This window comes from Anoplolepis gracilipes, chromosome 10 (assembly GCF_047496725.1).
Source record: "Anoplolepis gracilipes chromosome 10, ASM4749672v1, whole genome shotgun sequence".
NCBI lineage: Eukaryota > Metazoa > Arthropoda > Insecta > Hymenoptera > Formicidae > Anoplolepis > Anoplolepis gracilipes.
Window position 1 is genome coordinate 11,292,399 of NC_132979.1, and position 20,970 is coordinate 11,313,368.

The 20,970-nt window shown below is 30.0% G+C and overlaps 2 protein-coding genes across 2 annotated transcripts; both read left to right on the plus strand.

Moving 5' to 3' along the window:
* The first annotated feature begins 1,877 nt into the window (after positions 1 to 1,877).
* Positions 1,878 to 20,049, plus strand: LOC140670194 (glucose dehydrogenase [FAD, quinone]-like). Its single transcript, XM_072900764.1, has 4 exons — positions 1,878 to 2,051; positions 15,708 to 16,508; positions 17,791 to 17,974; positions 18,059 to 20,049. The coding sequence occupies exons 2-4, from the start codon at positions 16,092 to 16,094 to the stop codon at positions 19,366 to 19,368; spliced, it is 1,911 nt and encodes a 636-aa protein (XP_072756865.1). The 5' UTR covers positions 1,878 to 2,051; positions 15,708 to 16,091; the 3' UTR covers positions 19,369 to 20,049.
* LOC140670654 (histone-lysine N-methyltransferase SETMAR-like) lies at positions 9,971 to 10,393 on the plus strand. The gene has a single exon (XM_072901382.1). The coding sequence runs from the start codon at positions 9,971 to 9,973 to the stop codon at positions 10,391 to 10,393; it is 423 nt and encodes a 140-aa protein (XP_072757483.1).
* Positions 20,050 to 20,970: the final 921 nt, after the last annotated feature.

The following is a 20,970-nucleotide window of genomic DNA, read 5'->3' on the forward strand; positions in this document are numbered from 1 at the left end:
CGCACGCACGCACGCACGCCCGCCCGCTCGCCCGCTCGCTCGCTCGCTCGCACGCACGCACGCTCGCACGCACACACACGTACACGCGCACAAAAGAGATATAAATCCAACACCGGCAACTTCTACGTACATATATTATATACAGGGTTTTCGAGGGTGGGAGTCTATTGACCACGTCGCCAATTGGCCAGTTTAAAATGAAGCTCTCTGATTGGTTAATTGTTGCTGATGATCCTAGGCATCGGTCGATACAAGTGACTGTGGTCAATCGTGACGTGGTCAAACAGGACGCTCCCGTTTTCGAATTTGAATTTCTTACATGGGACACCCTATATATTTTTGCATTTTCTTGTAGCTTACCTCGATAGCTATACAAAACATTATAATAAAACTTCTTTTGATTAAGTACTTTTCGAATTATAAGGCTTGAAATTGATAGTATTGCTGGCATTAGCATTTCGCAAGGAGTATAACGTAAAAGTTGCCGGTCGGATTTATACTTATATATCTTTTGTGCGCGCGCGCGCGCGCGTGTGTGTTTAGAAGTTTATTAACACCAGTTTGAACATTTAATAAAATGATTTCATAATACTGACAATCTATCTATCTCTCCAGTTACTCTAATCAAGTTTATATTTATTGATACCTTGTCAGAAATTACCTTTTCAATGTTGAATATGTAATAAACAAGATTAAAGTAACTTAAAATCCGTCTCTATGATCTCTAAATGTATTCAGAAAATTAAATTAAATAATTCTTTAATAATGTAGAATAAAAAAAATGTTTGAAGTAAATGTTATTAATTTTGATAGCTATCTGAATATAAAAAAATGTACCCCATGCCATTTAAAAAAAAGAAGTTCTCTTTTATTGGCTCCCCTCCCCGAAAAGCCTTAAAATTTTTTTATACAAGTAGTCAGCCCCTATATTCTACTAAAAGTAAAAAAATTCAATTTTATATGTTCATTAGTTTCGGAGAAAATAGCTTGTAACAAGTCCTTTGACCCACCTTATATACAGGGTGTACGGTAATAATCGCCCAACCTCTCTAAAGCAGATAGAGCAGGTCAAACTGAACATAAAAGTCCTTTACCATTTTGCGATTTGCGCAATAATTATAAAAATATTAATTAAAACGCTCAGCGTATGAGCGCGCGCCATATATAGCACTCAGCATATGCTGAGCGTTTTTAATTAATATTTTAATAATTATTGCGAAAATCGCAAAATGGTAGAGGACTTTTATATTCAGTTTGACTTGTTCTATCAGCTCTAGAGAGGGGGGGCGATTATTACTGGACACTGTGTATATATGTATATATATATATTTTTTTTTTCTTGTAGTAAAATCGAAATAATATATAAATCGCTCTCCCCCGTACTAATAACTATTAAAAACATAAAAACCTATATACAAGCTTCAAAATAGCATCTTAAAATAACTACTTTGTAAATTGTATACATATAATAAATAGTACATAATACAATAATGCAAATATATACATTATACAATAGGTAATATATACAAATAAATTGTTGTTGCTAATAAACTGTAACATATTATTAATTTAATAGTGAAAATTATTTTATTTATTTAATTAAACCAATAAATCTTTTAAATATATATATATATATATATGGAATAATTTTATAAAATATACAATTTGTTTTTTTATTCAAATATATTTAGACGTAAAAATCAAATATTACATTAATCTTATTATTAACTTTTTAATACTCTTAATATTGTTGTGTAAGCTTAAGAGTACTCATGCATTTCGTCAATCAAGTACAAGAGAAAGGTTTTGCGGTACGAGCGGTTAGATCGCGTAATATGTTCAACGTAATGGTTGAAGTTTCAGTCTTTCGCTTTCTCTGCCACGACAAACTGCTCAATCGCGCCACGTGCTCTCGATTCTCATCGTTATGACGGAAACGTTTTTATTTTAACGGGACATTGCAATTAATATCACAATAGTTATCAAAATTCTGCTAGTGTTGCAAAAATGAATCTAATCAACTTCTGTTATGACGCACGCTGTTTTTGTTGGTATAAATAACGTTTTAAATTTTATAGTTACATATATTATAATACCAAAAGATAATAGCACACACAAATACATTTTTCTTGAGAACACTACCTTTCAAAAATAGTACAATACAAATAGTAAATCTTTATTTTTTATTTATTTTCTTTTAACATAAAATAATGTTTATGTTAATAAATCTATATATAATTTCATGTGTACGATTAGTTACAAACGTATTTAATATTGAAAATAAAAAATTTGCGAAAAATAATTTTTTGACTCTAAATAAATGTCAATTATAAATTAATCAATTTTAATAAGTATAAAATGTTTTATAAACTTATGAAACATTTTGTGTTTTAAAAAATATAACAAAAAAACATTACATATAAATAGATTTTCCAAGGATATATCATTTCTATAAAGACTAATCTCTGAAAAATGTTGAATGCAAAAAATTGTGTGTGTGTTTGTGTGTCTAAGTGACTCTCTTATACAATTATAAGAGTCAATACTTTTATTATATGTGCATATGTGTGTGTAATAATTCGAATTACCTTTCTAAAGTATATCAACATTGTACATATAAATCTTTCAAATATCTAATAATTATGTTTACAGATTTATCGTTTCGATATTTTAATATTCTTGACCTGATTTTCTTCTTGCATTTGAATTACTGTTTAGTTTTCTATATTTACTTAGCTTATTATTTACTTAAGACTTTGTAGGAAAAAAATTAAACATGTTATGCAAAAAAATTTCATTTCAAAGATACACTTCAGATTCACTAGTTACGTAAAAATCATGATTGGAATGTCAATTGCCTAATTGCTGAATCTAATTTTACTTTCTCCAAAGAACTACGTCTGAGAATTTCGAAATAGAATATTCGAATATTAAGAAGACCTAAAAATACTTTAACTTACTTTTTATTTATTTTAGAATATCATATATAGTCAGCGGTTTATATTTCAACTTAAAGTATATATCATTTACATAAACTTGCAATAATGAATTCATTAAAGATTACATTCAATGTTGACCACAACTTTAAAGATCTTTTTTTATTTTTTAATTATATTAACAAAAAGAAATGATTTCGCATTGTGAAACGCGTGATCTTAAATAAATAAATACGTATATATATATGTGTATACAATATATATATATATCTATTTATTTATTTATTTATTTAATTTAAGATCACGCGTTTCACAACGTAAAATCAATTTATTTTTGTTAATTTAATAATAAAATAAAAAAAATTCTATGCATATATATACATATATATGTATATACACATAAATATAATATAATTATATAATATATACTATGTCTAAAGAACAAGAAATATGTATAAATGTTAATTATATATATATATATATATATATATATATATATATATATATATAATCAACATTATATATATAATTATATATATATATATATTAACTTACATATCATATATTATGCGTATATATATATATATATATATATATATATATATATATATATATGTATTAAATGTATACATTAAACATGTATTCTATAAGTTATATATTAATATATAACTTATAAAATACATGTATCATAGAAACATAAAAAACCAACATCACGAAGAAAAACATAAAAACTATTTTTCTATCATTTATGATGGTTTTATAAAAAGAATCGGAAGTGTCTTCTAATTTTCACAAGCTTCGGATATATAATAAAAATGATAAAATGATAAAATATGATAAAAAATGATACAGTACGAGCCTTAGATTATAATATTATAATTTAAGGCTCATACTATATAATTTTTATTATCATATTTACTGTTTCGATATCAAAAAATACATAAATGTTATAATAAAACGACTATAATTAATATTTTATTCTGACCGCACATTATAGGAGTTTTAGCTTAAAAGATATAATAATATTATATATAATATTATAACTGTACAATAATTGACCAGTGAATGTGTCATTGATAAACTTTCTTACATTTTATCGTATTTTATTACGATTTACACTTTCTTTATTATATATATTTATAATTTATACCTTTTATTTATTTCTAGTATAAAATTCGGGAAAATTCAAAATTATTCAGAAATGGTCAAATATTATTGTTATTGTCAAAATTATTTATGTACCGTTGTTATATGTATAGTATTATATATGTATATGGTATAAATATATCTCTAGATATATTTATTGATCCTTCTTTATTGAAAATAGTATTAATGTACAGTAAATAATTCAGAATAAAATTTTTGCTATAAAAACGCGTTTTCAAGTAAAAAATATCTTTCTATCTTTAAAAGTGACAATAAATCAGGTACAATCAGAATAGCGCAACAGTTATCGTATTATTTAGGTATTTATTGATATAGTTAATAAAATATTTAGCTATTATTTATTATTTATTGTAGAACTTTGTCAAAATAAAGTATATGCATTTACGTATTTTCTTATACATGTTAAAAGAGTTAAAACTCTTTGCAAAAAATAAAATTTTTAGTTAATATCATAGAAATAATAACAAATATTATATAAAAAATCTTTTAAATAAAAATTTTATAATTCTTAACTTATTTTATAGTAGTACATTTAGATTTTGTGAAATATTAAAATATATAATTTTTTAAACAATCTATTATCGACTTGGCAATTAGAGCTATGCACGGATGTTAATGTGTAAATTTAGAAATTAATTCTCGCGAAAATTGAACCGTGCACTGGGCGCATATTTTACTTAACTTTTTAAAATATGAATTTTTTCTTAAAAACAATGACGTTTTCTTCACATATTTGATTTCTTTTATTATTTTATGTACAAGATAGCGCCAAATATTTCAGCCCGATTTCGTAATCTAATGGGAAACTTAATTTTAAACAAAAAATTTGCTATAAACATAGGTTCAAAAATCTCTTAAAAAGTTAACAAAAAAATTCTCTTAAAAACTTAATAAAACCTCTAAAATCACTTTATAAATATATTTTTGCAATTATGCGTACTTTAACTAAAATTATCGAAATAAAAATTGTTAAATTATCTTTCAAATAAGATCAAAATATTTTTATCATGTTCCATAAATTTTGAGATAATTAGTTTTAAATACACAAAAAAGTAGTCTGTCAGCTATTGACGGTAGAACTTTTAAAAAAATATTCTTAATTTATGCTGTTATGATCTTACAATTAGCTAATTGTTAATGTTTATCTTATTCGTTGATAATTCCACTAAAAAAATTTTACTTTTCTGTATTGTTTAAACAAATCTTATTATAACTTCTTTAACTTTTCAGCCAGACTTTGTAATCTAATAAAAATTAAAAAAAATTCCCTATACAAGAGTTTTAAAATGTTTTTTTAAAGAGAAAACGTGCTTTTAAAAGATTTTTGGCGCTAACTTTTTAAGAAAGGATGCGTTTTTGGATCCATGTTGTAAAAATTTTTTTGTTGAAAATTAAATTTTCTATTAGATCACGAAGTTTAACTGAAACGTTTGGCGCTACTTTGTATCAAAATATTAAGACAAAATAATTAAAAAAAATATTTTACAAGATATTTAATAGATATTTAATAGTTTATCTAAAATTATATCAAATTGAAATATTATATTTCGTAAAATATTCAGTTTTTGACTTTTACTCTCATAACTTTTTACGTCAAATATTGCGAGAGATTGATTACAAAACAAATTAATTATTTAATAATTTTATTTGAAAAAATAAAAATAATCTTGAAATCTCTAAAACGCCTTCACTTACAGAAAAATTATTACTTGCATATTACGGCTTTCTTGATACTATAGAACTTTTGTTATAATATTATAATACATATTTTCACATCTCTAAAACAGCAGAGATATTTCAAGTGAACAGAGTTAGTGATTCCATCCTATACAGAGCATTTTATTTTAATATTAATTAATTAATATAGTCGAATATTTGGATCAAGAGGTTTTAGAAAAAAATGTTTTAAACAAAAGTTATTTGGTCTGAAAAGGAAAAAACGAAGAATATTAGTTTGATTTTGGATGTAGTTACCAAAGTCGTGTAAAAGCAGTTTCTGTATATATGGAACTATCTACATTTTTTTTACATATAAATATATTTCTTGCAATATTTGACGTAAAAAGTTATAAGAGTATGATGGTCAAAAATTGAATAATTTACGAGATACTTTAATGACATAATTTTACTAATAAACTATCTTGTAAAATATTCATCTTTCGATTATCTTATCCTAATACTTTTATGCACAAAATAATGAGAGGAATTAATTAATGTAAAAAAATACATAGTTGTTTTTGAGAAAAAATATGAAACATATTTTTTTAAAGGCTGGACTAGCTATGTGTAGTCATGTGTTCATATAACAGAGTGGCCCACGTAAAGTGTTACAAGGCAATATCTTAGAAAATATTTGTCAGATAGAAAAATTGTTCATGACAAAATTTCATGTATTTAAGATCTTTCTAACTATATAAACATCAAGTTGCTCCCGCCCCCTTTTTAAGGGGGGCGGGGGATAACTTCATAATTTCAAATGGTACCCCTCATAAATGGTTACATATTTGGATTCTACGGAAAAAAACAAGCAACTTTTATCTGAAACATTTTTCTAAAAAAATGTTTCTATAAAAAGTTATGAACGTTTAAACTTTAAAATAGAGGGTACTCAAATTAATGAATAAAATCATAAATTAAATGACTTCATAGTTTTTCATTTTTTTAAATTTATTAAATGTTACGTATAAAATATGTCACGTATAAAAACACTAACGTAATTGAAAGAATACTTACCAGGACATGTAAAAATACCATGCATAAATATTTAAGAACACAAACTTTGTAAGTATACTCATCTAAAGCTTGCGTCGTACAGTTTTTTCCCTCCTAACGCAACAAACGGGCGCTCTTCTTCGCTTACCGTGCAAGAATGAGACATGTCGCTGCGTGCATGTGTATTGTTTTATCGTTATGTCTCCTTCGTTACAGTACTGGCTTGTTTATACTTCTAGTACTTATAGATATTAGTTCCGGCGTTAGGTGCCGTCCGTCATTAGGGGAACTCCCTATATATATATACACCCTGAGCAACAAAATTAGCGCAACAAAAATTTTTATTGAAATTTCACTCAACTTCAAATAATCATAACTCCGCGAGAGTGGAGTGCGTCAAACTATGCAAATTTTCGAAAACAAAACACATTCTTACTTTTAAAGAAATGTTGAAAAGAGAGAAAGAGAAATTTAAAATCTGACGAATTCTCTTTAAAGTAGAGACTTCTAACTTCAAAATAAAAAAAAACTTTTAGATAAGACAATTTTTTGTGGAGTTATGATTATTTGAAGTTGAGTGAAATTTCGATAAATATTTTTGTTGCTCAGTATATATATACATATATATGTATATATATGGGGCATTGCATACGAAATCGACCACTTTTTTCCGCGAACATTTTTTATTTGCTTCACTTTTTTTTATGTTTTTACACTTATTGAAAGTAATTTCCACGATTTTTTTTAGATTTTTATCTCCATCCATACTCGAGTTATAAATTAAGAAAAGAAATTAATAAAAAAATTCAAATAGTTATTACTTTAAGAAGAATAAAGATATTGGCATTTATCAGGTGGTCATTTTTTTGTTTTTGAATATAGTTTACGAAAAAAAATTTTGAAAAAATTTTTAAAAATAATTTGACATCGTTTTAGTCAATTTTAATCGAAAGTATTTTTTTTTCCTTAATGAGACCCCCTTCGATTTTTTTCTAAAAAATTGATGACATTTTAGACTTAAATACAAAATTTTTGAACCATGAGCGAAAAGGAGATTCAAATAATTTTGATTTTTTAACACCATTTTTTGCAATTTTTTTTTTCGAAAATCACATTTTTTAGTTTTTTACATTACTCTGATAAGAAAAAGAGTTTACAGAGATAATAAATACTCATTCTAAAATATTAATAATAGAGAAAAAAATCTAAAATGTCATCAATTTTTTAGAAAAAAATCGAAGGGGTCTCATTAAGGAAAAAAAAATAATTTCGATTAAAATTGACTAAAACGATGTCAAATTATTTTTAAAAATTTTTTCAATATTTTTTTTCGAAAACTACATTCAAAAACTAAAAAAAATGACCACCTGATAATTACCAATATCTTTATTCTTAAAGTAATAACTATTTGAATTTTTTTATTAATTTCTTTTCTTAATTTATAACTCGAGTATGGATGGAGATAAAAATCTAAAAAAAATCGTGGAAATTACTTTCAATAAGTGCAAAAACATAAAAAAATGAAGTAAATAAAAAATGTTCGCGGAAAAAAGTGGTCGATTTCGTATGGAATGCCCTCTATACATATATGTACCTATATACAGGGTGGCCCATTTAAAAAAATGCAGTCAATTTTCTCGTAAACTAAGCGAAATATCGGAAAATGGTTCAGACATGTGTTGCATGGTTTCGAAGGGGCTATAAGATGGTGCCATTGGTTTGACCTTGGATAATCATTTGAAGGTCACGTGAAGGTCATCTCAATTTTTTTAAATGGCACCCTCTATTTTTTATTACATATTCTTGTAGCTTACCACGAGAGCTTTCCAAAACACTTATGATAAAGTGTTTTCATTAAGTATTTTTCATTAAGTATTTTTTGAGTTATGAGACTTGAAAGTTGCAATATTTTGACATAAAATACAAGATATCTCGTAAAATATTTATTTTTCGATTATCTTACCGTAATACTTTTATACACAGAATAATGAGACGAATCAATTGGTGTAAAAACACATAGTTATCTTTAAGAAAAAATCTGAATTTGCAACTAGCAGTTACACATTTTTACTTTAACATAATTATGTGTTTTCTTTACACCAATTGATTTGTCTCATTATTCTGTGCATAAAAGTATTAGAGTAAGATAATCAAAAAATGAATATTTTACGAGATATCTTGTATTTTATGTCAAAATATTGCAACTTTGAAGGCTTATAACTCAAAAAGTGTTTAATGAAAAAACATTTTGTTATAGTGTTTTGGAAAGCTCTCGAGATAAGTTACAAGAATATGCAAAAATATATAGGGTGTTCCATTTAAGAAATTTAAAATGACCTTCACGTGACCTTCATGTGACTCTTCAAGGTCAAACCAATGGCACCATCTTATAGCCCTTTCGAAACCATGCAATACATGTCGGAACCATTTTTCGATATTTCGCTTAGTTTACGAAAAAATTGACCGTATTGTTTAAAATGGGCCATATATATATATATATACAGAGTATTCGGAAATTAAATTGATAAACTTTCTGAGGTTGTGGGAGGCACCAAAAAGATCATTTTTTGTAAATGAAATGAGGGTCGGAAACGTCGCTAAAGTCAGGTCAAGATTACCTTGAATTTTTTAAATAAAACCGCCTAGTTGTCATCGCATATTTTTGTAGAAAAATTGTTCATGACAAAGTTTATATATATATATATATATATATATATATATATATATATATATATATATATACATATATGTATATATGTATATATATATTTTTTTTAATTATCTTTTAACATATATCTTTTAATACAACTATCTCAAAAAAAGAAAATAAACAACAAAATGTAAATAGTAACAAATCATAAATAAGTTTTTTATTTGTCTGTCATTAATATTAAATTTTCCGTAGAATTGGCATGTCATTTTCAAATGCGACAATGACCAACATGTATGTGTGCAAAGTATTCTATTAGGTTGGTGCGTATGAAATGTCGGATTCTCTTTACATGCGGACGTTTGTCTCCCTGTTTTCGTTATACTTTTGTCTTTGGCATAACCTCATTCATAGTCGTATTGTCCATTGCCAGAGACTCATTTCAGCAAAATAGGTTTTCTCGAAGGTCTTCCCTTTTGTTATTTCTTTTGAGTTTATTGCCGATATGAATTCTGCCGACATTCGCGTCATTTTCTTATATGAGTACAAACTTGGTAATAGTGCTGCAAAAGCTGCACGCAACATAAACCAAGCGTTTGGGGAGAATACGGTTAACGATCGGAAAGTGCAGCGTTGGTTCGAAAAATTTCGGACTGGCGATTTTTCACTGCAAAATGAGCCGCGCGGAAGACCCAAAACGTCTGTGAAGAATGATGACCTGAAGGCTCTAGTAGAAGCGGATCCAGCCGTATCCACGAGGGAACTTGCTATCAGGATGAAAGTTGACCATACAACGATATTGAGACACCTTTCTGAGATTGGCAAGGTTAAGAAGATGGACAAGTGGGTACCGCACGCACTGACAGAGCGAAATACCGCCGCATACATCGCACAAAACAATTGCGAAACTGAACGAACTGGAATATGAAGTTTTGCAGCATCCACCATATTCACCGGATCTCTCGCCGACCGATTTTCATTTTTTCAAGCATTTAGAGCTGTTTTTAAGGGGCAAACACTATGAAAATGAAGACAGTCTAAAAAACTCGATATCAGAGTTTATTAATTCTAAAGACCAAAATTTTTTTAAGACAGGCATCTACGCTTTAAAATCTCGTTGGGAGAAGTGTATTGAAGCGAATGGAGCATACTTTGATTGAATAAACAGCTTTTGAAGAAAGATATGCAGTTTTATACAATCACTTAAGAATCCGACATTTCATACGCACCAACCTAATAGATAATCACCAAATGCAATTATGTAAATACAGGGTGAGTTTTTTATCTTGAGACATTTAAATATCTGAAGAAATACGTATTGTACGAAAAAATGTTTGAGACAAAAGTTATATGGTTTCGAGGGGGCCATAAGATGGTACCATTAATTTGACCTTGAAAATCGTTTAAAGGTCATATAAAGGTCGCCTTGAATTTTTTAAATGGGACACCCTATATATTTTTGCATATTCTTGTAGCTTACCTCGAGAGCTTTCCAAAACACTATGATAAAGTATTTTTTCACTAATAACTTTTCGAGTTATAAGACTTAAAAGTTTCAGCATTTTGACATAAAATACAAAATATTTTTTAAAATATTTGTTTTTCGATAATCTTACCCTAATACTTTTATGCATAGAATAATGAGACAAATCAATTGGTGTAAGGAAACTGTATCGTTATCTTTAAAAAAAAGTATGTAGTTGCATGTTGCAAATTGCATACTTTTTTTTAAAGATAACGATACAGTTTCCTTACACCAATTGATTTGTCTCATTATTCTATGCATAAAAGTATTAGGATAAGATTATCGAAAAACAAATATTTTAAAAGATATTTTGTATTTTATGTCAAAATGCTGAAACTTTTAAGTCTTATAACTCGAAAAATACTTAATGAAAATACTTTATCATAAGTGTTTTGGATAGCTCTCGAAGTAAGCTACAAGAATATGTAATAAAAAATAGAGGGTGCCATTTAAAAAAATTGACGTGACCTTTACGTGACCTTCAAATGATTATCCAAAGTCAAACTAATGGTACCATCTTATGGCCCCCTCGAAACCACATAACTTTTGTCTCAAACATTTTTTCGTACGATACGTATTTCTTCAGATATTTAAATGTCTCAAGATAAAAAACTCACCCTGTATTTACATAATTGCATTTGGTGATTATCTAAAATACTTTGCACACATACATGTTGGTCATTGTCGCATTTGAAAATGACATGCCAATTCTACGGAAAATTTTCTGGATTAGAAGCCGTTTTTTATTGATTTTAAGAAATTGATTTGAATGTTCTCTAATAACTTTTTCTGATGTTTACAAATTGAGCAAACAGCTTTTGATGGTTTTAAATAAGGCCCCTGATTTTTTATTTGAGATAGAATTGGCATGTCAGTCCCAATTAATTGGTTTCTACATATATGACAATTAATTATATCGTTGGAGTTTATAACTTATAAACCCAACAATGGATTTCAACAATATTTTCAACATATGGAATTAAATTCCATAATGACATTACATATTGATGGTTCAATGTAATTATTTGATCTAAATTTTCAAAATTTCTAATCAGACATGTTAAATGTTTAGATCTAGATGTAATACTAGATGCAAAATTTCGATTCCATCATATAGACAATTATCAGTTTCAAATTCACGAAGTTCATTACGAATTAGTAAATGCCTATGAGCAGTTTTCAGTTGTAATGCGTTGGGGTTGTTATTAAATCCTCCACGGGCTCTTATTACGCTAAAAAATAATCTCTAAATAATCTTGCGATAACTTGTAAGTTAATAAATATCACATTTGCAAACCCTTAAATTTTTCAAAAAGTGGAAAAATTTTTCTCAAGCAAATAATAATCCCAAGAAAGCTTGTTTTTCGATTGGTATTTAAAATTGGTGTGCCATTTTCATTACATAATAAAGTGATATATTTTTCAAAATTTTCTACGTGCATTTTCAAAGTGAGGAAATTATTTTTAGTTAAGGGAGTGTTGAATTCATTTTTAGAAAATTTGTTTTTACAATTCAATATGTTTCTTATATTATTAAATTGCAAACAAAAATTAGCTGTCTCGAGACAGTCTTGAAATTTTGTTCGAATACTTTCATCAAGTAAATTCATGAAAAAAATAAACGATTTGTAAACATTTTTACTGAAAGAGTTTGCATTGCTAATTTTACATTCATTCTATTATTTTCGTATTGTATATGTTTGTTGGTTAATTATTTTGCAATTCTTAGACTCTCATTTTTTTGAAATTTGTGGAATTTTTTAATGTGATCTCATGAAATAATTTCCTATCGAGAGTTTTTAATATGAATAAAGTTCAGTCAAATCAATTTATAAACAACGCTCAACAATATTACGTAAAATCGAATGTTTTGTTAGTAAAAATGAGTTTAGCGTAATAACAGTAAACGCACTTTCAAATATTTTCAATTTGTGCGAATATCTTTTAAACGAAGAACCAACTTGTACCTTACAAAAAGATTGTGAAAAAGAAATAACTAAAAATTTAACTCTTATTAATCTCGATTTCTAAGTAATTCAATCACATGGATATAACGCTATTGCTCAGGCAATTCAAAATTATATAAATAATAATTATAAAGAATGTAAACAATGTAAAGGAAACGTAGAGTTAAGCGTAAACTATCATTCGTATTTATTGATTGAGTGCATTGGAGATGAGAATATTGAAGTATCATTAAAGACTTTTCCAAAAACATTGATACTTTATAACGCATCATTTTCTTTAATTGGCATTATACATTACAGCGGTGGACACAATAGAAATTCGACTGGTCATTACATAGCTTATGCTTTGTATGGAGAAAAATGGATTATTTTTGACGATTTGTATTAAAAAAATGTCGATCTACTACTGAAGATAACATTGTTAATCCTGTAGTATGTTTATATATAAAAATGCAATAAAAAAACAATATATAAAATGCAATAAAAAATTATAAAAGATCCAAAGTTTAAAAATTAATAAAACAGGACAAAAAATTAATAAACCATTTTATTTTATCATTATATTTTATTTATATTAATATATTAATATATTTTATATTTAACGTTTTAATATATATTTTATTTACTTATATTTAGATATTACAATTTTCAATAATTTTAAAGTCGCATAAATAATTAATTAAAGAAAACTTAAAAAAAAAACAAAAAAATTAAAAACACAAAACAAAAAATTAAAAAAAAGAAAAAATTTAAAAATAGTTAAAAAATAAAAAAAAATAAAGAAACTATTCCGATAACCTCTACCTTGCCGCAGTGGAACGGCTTACATGCACAAAATAAGTGTACAACAAAGAGAGGTGTTTTAAATAATTGATCCCGAAGGATCGCGCCCAAGAGTAAAGTGCCCTTTATATTGTTGTTCTCGAGAAACCGAAAGTTGTGCTGAGTTGTGCTAAGCTGGCACAACTTAGATATGCAATATTATTTCAATCGAATGATTGCAAATTGATATTATGGACTTAAAAGTGCTGCGCGAAAGGCCGCGCTCAAGAGTAAAGTGCTCTTTATATCGTTGTTCTCGAGAAACCGGAAGTTGTGCTGAATTGTGCTAGGCCAGCACAACTTAGATATGCAATATTATTCCAATCGGATAACGGATACATATAAAAATATTAGTGATGTTCAATATTACCAGAAATTGTTTTTTTATCATAACTTTTTTGTTATCATTTTTTAAAATTAATATTTTAGCACAATATTAGCACAATCTAGTACAACTTAGCACAATCGAGAAAATTCAAAAAAATTAAAAGTGGGGGGGCTAATCTAAAAAATCGTTTTTTTTTTCATTTTTTATCGTATTTTTTATATTAATAATGAATTTAATGTTCGAGCACAATGTAGTACAACCTAACACAATTCAGCACAACAGTCAAAATTATTAATATTAATTTTAAAAAAGGAGGCTAACTTCTAATAAACGGTTATGTCGGATTCGCACCGACTAAAACCTCACAGTGATCCTACGCTGCGGTTCTGGACGGGTCCTGGGCTCGCTTGCGCATTTGATCGGCACCCGCTCCCGCTGAGTTTCCCGTCCTTTAACCCCATGAAGAGGTTGAAGGAGGGAGGATTCCCTTCGCGCAGGCGACATTGAGCGTCCAGGACGCCCAATGTTGCACCGATGGTGGCGTTGCGGGTTCACCACGCAACGCCGTCCTTACGGTGAGTCGCGTTGCAATGGGGCGCAGGTGTACACCCGCACCTACGTTCCTTCGACCCGGAGAAAGGATGACATAGGGCAGCTAAGGGTCGAGTCGGGCATAAGCCCTTCTCGCCCCGCCGCCCTTCCTTCTCCTGGCGGGAGATTCCGCCTGGCCTCGTCCCACGCCGGACACGCCACGAGGATATGGTGTGGCCTGTCCGGCGTGGGACGAGGCCAGGCGGAAGTTTAAGGATGTTGTCGGCGAGAATGTCTCCCTACTAGCATTGGTGAGAGCCATGCTGAAGGGAGAAGCAGAATGGCAGGCGGCTGTCTCCTTCTGTGAATATGTTATGTCGCGGAAGGAGGCAGCCGAGAGACAGCGTGAGGAAGACATATGTACCCCTCCTGCCGGACACTCCACGAAGGTATGGTGTGGCGTGTCCGTCGGACAATTGCAGTGGTGACACCGCGCGCCCACCTCCCGTTGGATGCACGATATACAGGTACTCACCGAAGCATCCATGCACCTGCACAAGTCTGTATCCCAGAGACCCGTGTCTGCGCCCCACCCACTCTTCCAATACTGGACGCAGAGCCCCGACAGCATACAGCCCAGCCCTAACATCGGCTAGGCTGTCCTTCCATTCAACAACCTTTTGCTGTCGGAGCCGGGTCCTCTGGGCGTGGAGCACAAGCCGCAGCCTTCCCGCTGGAAACTAAATAGACCTTCACATAACATTTATAAAATAAAGCCAAATTAATGATTATCTTATAAATCCCCCTTGAAGTTACAAAACTTTTATACTTTTATACGAAATATTTTGTAAATAATTAGTCGATCACAAAATAAACGAGGTAAAAATTTTTCAAATGAACATCCTCTATGTATGTGTACACACACGTATGTGCGTGCGTGCGTGCGTGTAAAATTATTTTGTAAAAAAAGACATTTTCAATTTTTTCTTGTGAATCTTTGAATAATTAAATATATAATTACTGCAAAATTAATTATTCTAATAAATAAATTTTGATTTTATGCTTTCAGATTTTTGCATGCTAAAGTGAATATTCCGAAAATCTTTCCAGTGCAATAATATATCAGATGCACGATGATGACTGATACTATTGGTATAATAATTAATTAATAATTAATTTTCGTTATTCTACTTTTTTCATAAATATATTGATTTGTATTTTTAATATAAATACAACTATGAAGAAAGACGCATGAGACGTACATTGAAATAAGGCAAGAAATAGAGACAACAAAAACAGATTTTATCCTATTTAATTCGATTTTATTCAAAGACTATTTTATAAAAATGTAATAAAAAATTTAGCAATAAAAGAAGAAACAAAAATATTCACAAATTCGACTATATAAAAAATTTGAATATTATTAATATTGATCGAGAAGGCAACCAGAGAAATGAATGTTACAACAATAGTCGGTGCCGCTATAAAAGCAGCGACCACCCTACTCGGCGTTAGCATTGGCAAGGTTACTATAATCCCAGTACTGATTGTCGCGTTAATGTACTTCAATTATGATCTCATGGACCCAGAAAATCATCCGCGCGTTACAAAGGAGTTAAAGAAAAGCTATGATTTCATTGTAATCGGCGGTGGTTCGGCTGGCAGCGTTGTCGTCAATAGGTTAACTGAAAATCCTGAATGGAATGTGCTATTGCTGGAAGCCGGAGGCCATGAAACGGAAATAACCGATGTACCAATCCTATCCTTGTACCTCCATAAAAGCAAGGTGGATTGGAAATATCGCACACAGCCGCAAAGTACAGCCTGTCAAGCTATGATCGATCGTCGATGTTCTTGGACTAGAGGCAAGGTAGGTCAATAATTGTTGCATAAAAGCAAGAAAAAAGAGAAAGACAAAGAGAGAGAGAGAGAGAGAGAGAATGCCAATAACAGATTTTTCACTCGCGAGGGAATAAAAAATTCATTATGAATATCCTGGACCGTTCCTGGTTATGGAGAATTCGTACTGGCTAAATATGACCCCCAGATAGTCAAGAAATATCTGACTGTTAGCTTCTATTTCGGGATCGCAGGAACGCGAGCATCAAAAATTGTTACGTGACGGTGCTCCTCCAGTCCTTTGGTACGATTGATTTTGATTATTCTTCAGTCATTTTTCTTTCGAAGGGGATAAAGATTGCAAATAAAGTTCCAAGCTTATTGAATGCGTTCTTCCTCCTTAATGATTATGTCGGCAAAGGCCACAACGCAGACCATTTTTCCTCAGTCAGCATCTCTTTAATTACCGAAAAAAGGAAAAGATCTTCAATTTTTTCTCTTATCTCTTCCCTCTCCGACACCCGACGGCACACGGTTGAAGCGTATGTTTCGCGGAATCCTTTAAAAGCAGTCTCTAAATTTGATAGAGTGAATTGTCAAGTTTACTGATGACATAAAAATTTTGCAAAGCAACCATGCCCAGTTAAAATCTGTGTTAGCCGGAAAGTCACGTTCCTACTTTTTTTGTACAATCATTCGTCGAAATACGAGTCAATAATGTCCACGGTTCGAAATCTCGCGACATCTCTTCTTTCGAGGTGTACAAGTCACTGTTGTCAAAGCAGTCTGTCTTTTTCTCGTTTTCTTCTAATCTTTCTAATCCTCTTTGGTACACTCTCCACGGGAACAAAGATCCCTGACTCTCTAAAATGTTCTCTTTCAAACTCGTATTAGGAACAATGACGGTATTCTAACTAAGAAACAGTGTCTAAGGAAATAGTTCTATAACCAGTAATTATTTTGACCGCCATTGTTCGCCAGACTTGATTGAGACACGCTAACTAACGGGATACGATAAAATATCATATCACACCAGAGCTCTGTACAAAACGTTCGATATGACATCGGTCGTTATATATAAATATACGTGTTTATATATATTTAGAAGTACATTTAGCAATAAATGTGAGCTAAAATATACCCCTAAATCTGTTATATTTTATATTATGGTTTTTATATTATGACTTAATCATTTATGCGATTATGATATTAAAGATAATCATCAAAATAGTAGGTTAAAAAATTTACTCGTTTTACAATTATGCAATTATATTCTATTTTGCGCAATCTTCACAGAGGATTAAATATTTCAGGTTCTTGGAGGTTCGAGTGTTTTGAATACGATGCTTTACATTCGCGGCAATCGACGTGATTATGATCAATGGCGAAATTTCGGAAATCCTGGTTGGGGATACGAAGACGTGCTGCCATTTTTTCACAAATCGGAGGATCAAAGAAATCCATATCTAGCACGTAATACAAGATATCATAGTACAGGTTCGCATACTTCAATTACGTATATTGTATACTGTATAAAACATCATAAATATTTTTTTACTTTTATTATTTTTTATTTTCCAGGAGGATATCTAACCGTGCAGGACAGTCCTTACGTTACTCCATTGGGTGTAGCGTTTCTTCAGGCTGGCGAAGAAATGGGTTACGATATTTGTGACGTCAATGGTGACCAACAAACGGGTTTCGCCTTCTTTCAGTTCACAATGCGACGAGGTGCTAGATGTAGCACCGCCAAAGCATTTGTGCGACCCATTCAGCTGAGAGAAAATTTTCATCTTTCTTTATGGAGTCATGTAACTCGAATACTGATAGATCCGCAAAGCAAAAGAGCATACGGAGTAGAATTCATTAGAGATGGTCATAAAGAGATAGTGTTTGCCAAAAAAGAAGTAATCCTTTCCGCCGGCGCTATCAATAGTCCGCAATTATTAATGCTCTCAGGAATAGGACCACGTGTCCATTTAGAACAACTAGGAATCCCTGTAATTCAAGATTCACCTGGAGTTGGACAGAATTTGCAGGACCACATAGCAATTGGCGGTCTCGTTTTTCCAATTGATTATAAAGTTAGCATTGTAATGAATCGAATGGTGAATGTCAATACTGCATTGAAATACGCGATTACTGAGGATGGCCCGTTGACATCCAGTATCGGTCTCGAGGCAGTCGGTTTTATTGCTACCAAATACGCCAATCAGACCGACTGGCCTGATATTGAGTTTATGTTGACGTCTTCGGGAGTCAATTCTGATGGTGGCAGTCATGTAAAGAATGCTCATGGTTTAACTGACGAATTTTACAACGAAGTGTTTAATGAAATCAACAACCACGACGTTTTCGGAGTGTTTCCGATGATACTCAGACCTAAATCGCGTGGTTATATCAGGCTCAAAACTAAAAATCCCTTGGATTACCCGTTGCTTTATCACAATTATCTTACTCATCCAGATGATGTTGCAGTCCTTCGCGAAGGTGTTAAAGCGGCCGTTGCCTTCGGCGAAACGAGCAGCATGAAAAGATTCGGTTCTAGATTTCATAGCAAGCAATTACCGAATTGTAAACACATTCCACTTTACACAGACGAGTATTTTACATGTATTTTACGAATGTATACTATGACTATATATCATATGAGCTGCACCGCTAAGATGGGCCCAGTTAGTGATTCCATGGCGGTTGTAGATCCGGAACTGAAAGTTTATGGAATCAAAGGCCTGCGAGTTATTGATGCGTCGATAATGCCGACTATTACTAGTGGCAACATTAATGCGCCTGTCATTATGATTGGTGAGAAAGGTGCTGATATGATAAAAACAACATGGATGCGATTATCCCGCTTCAAAACAGACAATATCACTGTTACTACTTCTTGACGTTAGTTAATTGGATAACATTACAAAACGTAATAAATGTACGATTAATCAAAAAGTTTATTCAAATAACAGTTGCAGTAAGTAATTATACTAATTTTGAGAAAAATAAGTTTGAGGTTTAAAAAGAATATAATTTGAAAGAAAAATATTTCTAATTATTCATAATATTTGGCTGTGCACCGTATAACAAAGAATCTAGTAATTCTGACACAATTATAAATTAATTACAGCAGACTCTTCTGATGTTTTTTAATTCTAGTTTTTAATAATCTTTGTCCTACATAAGAAGCATCAAAATCTTTACAATTAATTTTACAAATTATGTTGTTATGTAAATCATTCGGTAGTCTGCCTTTTTGAACTTTAATAAACCGACAGAGATTGTTAACCCGTATATGAAAGTGTTATGTCCAGACAAATTACTTCTCGAAATTGTTTAAAGATAAAATTAACAAAAAGTATTATTAAAATACGAGACCTTATCTTTTTCATTAATATGTTCAATCGTGTTGCTATCTTTGCTCACGAAACATTTGTTTCTGAACTTTTAAAAAAGAATTTTCAGATATTCATTAATCACAAAAAATAAAAGAAAGAGGGTATCCATTGTCCAATAGAATTTCGACGATTAATTTCAAATTTTTCTAATGAAATCTTATATAAGTGAGCCAAAAAACATTATCAATTAGACCGATAGTAAGAATAATATTACAAATTGTTTGTAATATGTATATCAAGAATAGATTTTCTTTTATTAGAATTAGATGTATAAGAAACGAATTTCTTGATATGACACACAATTTTGATTTTTTACGAAATTTTTTGTGTGAGAAGAAAATCATTCGTGGATCTATTTATTTAAATGTAATATATTGAATGCGTGGGCGGAGGAGAGGCAGAGCCCAATATATACATATTACATTTCAATATATTACATTTAAATAAATAGATCCATTAAAAGTACGCTTCATTAAATATACATAATGCAAAAAAATTATGTCCTATTTATGACTATTTTGTATTAAAAAGTTATTTAATAACAAAAAATCATAAATAGGACATAATTTTTTTGCATTATGTATATTTAATGAAGCGTACTTTTAATGAATCTATTTATTTAAATGTAATATATTGAAATGTAATATATATATTGGGCTCCGCCCCTCCCTCGCCCATGCATTCAATATATTACATTTAAATAAATAGATCCACGAATAATTTTCTTCTCACACAAAAAATTTCGTAAAAAATCAAAATTGTGTGTTATATCAAGAAACTCGTGTAAACGCATACCAATATATAGCATATATATACTACATATCACATTTATACTATTCCATGCAAAGTGAAATCAAAATTATTAACGTATTAAGTAAGAAAGTAATGTGAAAAATGAATATATATATAATAATTTCACAATTTATTGGATATTTTATGTTATTATTTATTTATTTATAATTTCACTTATGGGATACATAACATCAAATACGAAATGTCTCGTAAAATATTAATTTTTCAATTTTTTTTAAAGAAACACCCATGTATTTTCTGTATGATTATTATTATGTGCTAAAAAGTATGAAAATAAGATAATCGAAAAAT